Below are 6,598 nucleotides of genomic sequence, written 5' to 3' on the forward strand. Positions count from 1 at the left end.
TCTACTTTTTCATGATATTCTAATTTTATGACCAGCACCTGTAAATCATCGCCGTCGATGATCTGCGTTGCCTGGGGCACTGATTTTTTAGCTAATTAATTTTCAGCTACAGCTCCACCCTCACAGCGGAGTTGAGAGAGGAGAACTCTAGCTTCGCAAAAATGAAGCCGACACCAGTGGCGGCTGGCCAATAGAGAGCGCTAGGACGCCGCCCCACACCCAATGATCCTGAATAAGACGTACAAAAAAGTTTAATTTTAATTTTAAATGAAAACGTAAAATATTTCAAAATATATCTGTACATATTTTTTTTAGATAAATAAAAAAAAATTTTTATATTTAATGACTAGTAAAGCGTCATTCCATTTTTCGTCGGATCTGTGAAATCTTTGCCCTTGGACTCTCATTAAAAGTTGCACATTCGCAGCTGTGGGGTGAGTTGAGACGAAGTATATCTGCTCACCATCTCCCGCCGCAGCGCAGACATTTTGCGGGTGATTGACCCGGTCGAGGCTCAGGAGTGTGAAACATATTGGAGAGAGAAGGAGAGAGAAATGGTGCAAGAAACGTCCTTTTCCAAGAACCGGGTTAACAAGAAGACTTGGCTATCAGCATGTAGCTTTATTCTGCTTTCCCTGCCTCCTTTTTCTGACCCAGCATGGATAAAGACAGTTAAGACTGATTTAACGCACTTTGTAGAAAAGGCAAAGAAGAATGAACAATCTGGGATTTACATGGAAAATAATATAACATAGTGTATTTTTTCTAGATCATTATTAATTTGCATAATTGCTCATAAATAAACACATTCTCAGAAAATAAATAGTTTTTATATATTTAAAAGAATATAAAGCTGACATTATTTTTTTTTTAGGTTTGTGACATCATATTGGACCATGTAAAACACAGATTTACCTTAACAAAACCTCAGAAGAGCAAGATTTATTTGCAAAATGTAAAGCTTTTCATGAAATTATGTTTGGTTTTCATATAAATATACTGGTCTGATAAGTGATAACTTAGTGTACATTTGACTGGTTTTTGGTATACATCTATTTTGAATTTATAGCCTCCCCTGGAGAAAACTTTAACCGTTTGCTGTTAAAAAAATGAACATCCAGCTCTCCCATCTTTCTGGCCATGATATCCACACAATAGGATCATCACCATCACACCATCATAGGACGGGCTCAAACAGAAATGATAAACACAGACATGTATGTATGTAGAGGGTTTTTTTTTGTTTTTCCTTTTATAGTTACAGATTACAAATTTTCAGTTTTCAAGTTCATGTTTGCTGACAGATATTTAATAAAGATAAATTGCACCTTCATCACTAGTGGATTAGAGATACACAGATATAAAGTTCACAAGTTCAATTCAGTTTGGTTCAGGTAGATATTTAATGATGCAGAACATAGCAATCTGATTGCACAATTTGTTTATGACGCTTAATAATAATAAATAAGTGCTATAAAATATTTGCTGACGTGTTTGCATTAATTATCTGTGCCCATGCTTTTTTTTAAAATAAATAATGGCCCAAAAATGTTTTTGCTCGCGTGCTTTGCACACTCGCATTTTTTGGTGCCCTATTGTGCCCCTGTATAGCATTGGATCAGCTGACGGCCCTGGTGTAAATCCTATTTTAAGCACCACAAAGAGCTGAAACTTGATGTAAAAAAAGTTCAAAGCAGGGATTAAAGAGACATAGCCCTAAAAACTCCAGCAGCGAAGAGCGGAGCAAACAGGCAAGCCACCTTTTTAAAAATGAATCAATGTCCTTTCAAATGTCTTTAAGTAGTAAAAAAAAATCCTTCAACTTCATAATTTCACATTCCTGTATTTCTTTGTTTTATCTCATTAAATTTCAGAGGTTTGTAGTAAAAACATCATTAAATCATATAAATTGCAAGGAAACTTAACACCTGCAGGACACTTGATGGAAAATGCGACAGAGGGAATGCAAATTCATTAATCACAGCTTATCCTGCAATACTATGTGTAATAAAACATTTGGGTTAGCTTCTATAACCCAACATTAACCCCTGAGCTGTAACGCTGTGATATAACCAGGGTGTTCCGAACACAAACTTGCTGTCAAATACATCCGATTACCTAAAACAGACCCCATCAGCCACAGACTGCAGCTCCAACCTCACAGAAGGGCATCAATTCAGAGCTGGATTGAGGAACCTCCCCAGCTGCTCCCCCCCTTGGGGTTCAAAGAGAGTAGACTTCTGCTCCAGATGCAGCTGACTCAACCATAAAAGATCAACTAAGAACTGAGCAGCAGCGGTGGGCTGCTCCAAGTATGAATGTAAAGATTTTATGCGACAGAAATTGGGGAAATTTCACTTTTCCTTCATCTAAAGCTGCCTTTTGAAAAGCAAAACCCCATTTCACCCAGAATGTATTTTAAGATCAAACCACTGCAGCAGGGTCACATCAGCAACCTCTCTTTCCGTCCCACTGCACTCACCATCCTTGCGGTGGTAGGTGATCTCCACCTTTCGTTCCTCGGAGCCCAGAAGCGCCTGAGCCACCTGGGCCACCGCGTGCCGGCTGGTGAACTGGCCGTGCAGGAAGTCGCACGTGCACGGCTTCTGCATGACGTCCGGCCTGGAGAAGCCCGTCATCTCGCAGAAGCCGTCGTTGCAGTAGATGATCGCACAGTTCTGCACGCGGGCATTGGCTATGATGAATTTCTTATCTGGGAAATCATGGAGGAAGAGAAAGCATTAGATGTTCGCTGGGGATTGGAGTAATTTCCAACAGTAATTAACAGCAAATATGAAAATACAGCATGAGAAACATGTATAACGTCTTACTGTAAAAATAAAGGGAGATAAATATGGTTTATATAAGTGGGGAATGTTGGGCATTGGTAGTAAAAAAATAAGCATAATTTCAAAATTCCTTTTCTTTAAAAAGTGTGATAATGTAATTTTAAAAGAACATTGCAAGAGACTTATTACCATTACTAAAGTTCTCAGTATCCTTGTTCGCTTTATTCTACTTGGAAAAAATAAAAAGGAAAAAAATGCATTTGAGCAAAAAGACTAAAAAGCTGTCCAACAGCATTTATTGTCATTATTATTATCACAATCTCTGTAAATCAAACTGAATTTTTGTTTAATCTTTGCTTTTTGAGTAGATCTTTACTAAATATAAGTCGGTTTTCAATGATTATATTGTCCTGTGGTAAAGTAGAAAACAGTGTTTACAGCTATTTAATAGTCTACAATTTCTTTAAAGCTTCCTGTGACTAAATATCCTGCAAGAATTAATCCCAAAGATCACAACTGGAAAATCAAACATTTGCGCTCCTTCAGCTGGACCTTAATGGAACGCTGGGCTTTGGTCAGATACGACTAAAGGCCCATTCATACCTCACGTTTGGCCTGCACGTCCGTATTTCTGTCCGTACGTTCTATCCGTTGACTCCTTCATACCTCCGTCCGTTGAGGTGCGCAATAACCCGTATTTCCTCTAGGTGGCAGTGCTGTGCGCCAATGATTCGTCATTGATCAAAACATGGCGATGGTCCAAGACCTGATTCTGTTGCATTTGCTCCGTAAGCGAAAGAAAAGTAAAAAACGAGATCGACGGTGGAACGTGAGGCCATTGAATATCAGTCGCCCTTTTGATGGGGAATTTTGCCATTTGGGATTGCAATTTCTTTGTGATTTTGTTGACATTTTGTACTAAAAACTCAATAGCGCCCCCACCGTTTCCGGTAGTATTGCTCCGTATTGATCCGTTTCGTCCGTAAGCGTAAGCTCCCAATTTTCGTGTCAAAGTACGGACGAAATCGACGGTTAGAACGTATGAAACACTCCACACGTATCCGTATCCGTCTTTTACGTGAGGTATGAATGGGCCTTAATGCTGACACTGATACTAAACAAGATACTGCAGGCTAATGGAAGAAAAATCTAAGATTTTTCTAATCCCAAGCTAGTTCTGGGAGACCTTAAGGTGTTCCCAGGTATGGTACCTCTGCTTGGGCCTACTGTAGGTTCTTAAGACATAGATGGAAAACCTCCAGAGAGAGAAATCCACATCTGGATGACGGGGCACATGACTGTACATGTAAAGCAGAGTCCTGTAACCCTACATGGAAGCATTCTGGTAGTTTGTATTGAAAATTGTCTCTAATAAAGAATCAAAATCCCAGCAGACTCGATCATTTGCATCTTTATAATCACTACTGAGCAACAAAATAATCTTTTTGACCACAAAAAATCACACATTAGATGCCCTGCATGCAGATTTTAAGTATCGATTTGGGCCTTTGCAAAATAAGTTATTGCCACTTAAAGCTAGGCTATGTTTAAGGAGAACCTGTGATCATCACAGGACCAGATTAATTTAAGGAAAAAAATGTAAAATGAAAGGATTGTTTTTTCTCTGTACTGCACCTGCTGTATCTGGACACACATCTATGTAGTCCTAATTTTGGCAAAGGTGACAGAGGACTTTGTGTTCTTTTTACTCAGCTCCCATTGGTGCCATTTCTTTAGTCTTCTATTCCCGAATAATGAAAAATAATCTGCTTTTTTAATTGAGTCACCTGTGGGAATATTTACCAATATTCCATTATTTGAAGATAATAACTGAAACCATAGAAACAGCTTTGTAACCATTTCCAAATTCATAAATCACCTGAATGCAAGTTTGTTTTTCTCTTTTACAATCCGTTAGCCTACTTCATTCTGTCAGACAGGTTCAACTGAAGTAATTTCCTGGTTGTAACAGTTAAACCCATTTTATCACATTTGATTTCTGATTCAAGCTGGTTTCCTTTTAAATATAATTTATATTTTATAGTTAACTCTGTCATATATATACACATATAAAAATAAAACCAAATATTTAAGTGTTAAAAAAAGGGAGGAAAAAACAGAATATGGTGGGGATACTTTTGCATTAAGTTGTTTATAAAGTGTAGAGGCTGTTCAATTGGCAAAACTGGTTAATATAAAGCAGAGTTTTTCCACCCTGGTCCTAAAGGCCCACTGCTACTCATGTTAGATGTTTCCCAGCTCCAACACACCTGATTCTGATTGATTGATTGCAGTTCAGCAAAGCCTGATATTCTGCAATCAATTGATATCAGGTGTGTGAAAGACAGGAGGGCAGTGCGCCTTCAGAACCAGGGTTGAAAAAGAAAAAAAAAGAAGTTTTTTAAATAAATATATATATGATATAATTTAAGCTTTAATTTTTCCCCAATGTTTTCTTTGTAAGATAAATCTGCTACAGTAAAAGATGGATACAATATGTATTGCCTTGTATTGTGGATAAATATACAGAATATGAGGATAATTAATATAAATAATATCTGAGAGCTGTTTTCCTGTAAGGAACTGCTCTCACAGACACAAAAGGAAGCAGCGCAGTTCTCCACATTGGACAGGTACTCACTTTGTCCTTCGAATTTCCGAATAATCACTCCAAGAAATGTGTTCTGTGGCGCAACATGACCTCTCCGAACAGGCATGGTTTCCTTTCCCCCTCCCCCCCAAAAAAGAAGCCTTATTAAAGAAAAATAATAATAAAAAAATAAATCTTTGGCTGAGCGTAAAGCGCGTGCCTTTTAAGTTCGCGGGTGTAAACCGAAGCCAGGAGGGCTCCCCTGGTTTTCTTTGTCAGCACTCAGTCATCCTCATAAAGGGAAAAAAAAAATAAAAGAAAAGAAAAATATCCACCCGTGACCGAATCCCCCGTGTTTTACTTCAGCTCCCCCGCATAGCAGAGGCTCCTCTGCCTGCGCTCCTCTCCGAGATGAAGCCCGAAAGGAAGGAAGAGCCGGCGGCTCGCGGCGGAACCAACATCTCAACGCAGCTCCTTTGCCAGAGCTGGGAGCGTTAGTGGCGGCGCGTGAAGATGGTTGGTGCGCGTGGCGCTCGGAGGGTGCGGGAGGGGTGCTGCTGTCGTGATGGGAAGACTGATGCGCTCTTTGCCCAATGGCTTCACGCTGTCACTGGCAGCGAAAAAACAGAAGCTCTAGCGCTATGACTGAGGAGTTATTCCACATCTTTATTAAATAAAAAAGAAATAATGAGGGGTAGGCTACATGTTGATAGCCACAAGTTTTAATTAGCACAAAAACAACACATGAAAAACAGTCGAAGAGGGCGGGGACTGACGTCACGCAGGTGTGTGGCATTCATGATTGACGCTCCTGCGTGAGAAGGAAGAAAGAAACATGGCTACTGATTTAAGGCGCTGTCCATGGTGCTAGCTTTTTTCTTTTTTAAATCTCTTCTTATTAAACAAAAAACAAACATTACCTTCTTGGCTCAAGATCCTTTTTTTTATTTTTTTTTATCGGAGCCAAAAGAGGAAATATATAAATATATATATATATATATATATATATAGGCACCTTCAGTCGGGCAAAACAAATGTTTTAAAAATAGGAAAGAAAGCATTGCCACTTCTGGTAAAACTTCTATGTAGACACACGAAAGGTATATTTCACTTTCTTAAAGGAGAATTCCGGTTTTTAACACTTTTAGCCCATTTTCTGTAGTGTCCAGGATGAAATCGAATGATCGACACCAAAATTTTGACGATTGGTCCTGTCTCT

General features: G+C 39.0%; 1 protein-coding gene across 7 annotated transcripts in view; it reads right to left on the reverse strand.

The window, feature by feature from the left end:
- LOC107087272 (potassium voltage-gated channel subfamily H member 7-like) overlaps positions 1 to 5,940 on the reverse strand; it is a 129,340-nt gene extending 123,400 nt beyond the window's left edge. For 5 of the 7 annotated variants that reach the window (XM_015378813.1, XM_015378805.1, XM_015378796.1 and 2 more), the window contains exons 1-2: positions 5,431 to 5,939; positions 2,483 to 2,713 (exon numbers count right to left, since the gene is read on the reverse strand). In XM_015378813.1, the coding sequence (XP_015234299.1) occupies positions 2,483 to 2,713; positions 5,431 to 5,506 (307 nt within the window). In that variant the 5' untranslated portion in view covers positions 5,507 to 5,939. Of the gene's footprint in view, positions 1 to 2,482; positions 2,714 to 5,430 lie in introns of all 7 variants that reach the window. The other 2 variants (XM_015378788.1, XM_015378760.1) reach the window with 1 other exon arrangement.
- Between the last annotated feature and the right edge of the window lie 658 nt (positions 5,941 to 6,598).

The sequence above is a fragment of the Cyprinodon variegatus genome, unplaced genomic scaffold (assembly GCF_000732505.1).
Source record: "Cyprinodon variegatus isolate N-32 unplaced genomic scaffold, C_variegatus-1.0 Scaffold9, whole genome shotgun sequence".
In the NCBI taxonomy this organism is placed as follows: Eukaryota; Metazoa; Chordata; class Actinopteri; order Cyprinodontiformes; family Cyprinodontidae; genus Cyprinodon; species Cyprinodon variegatus.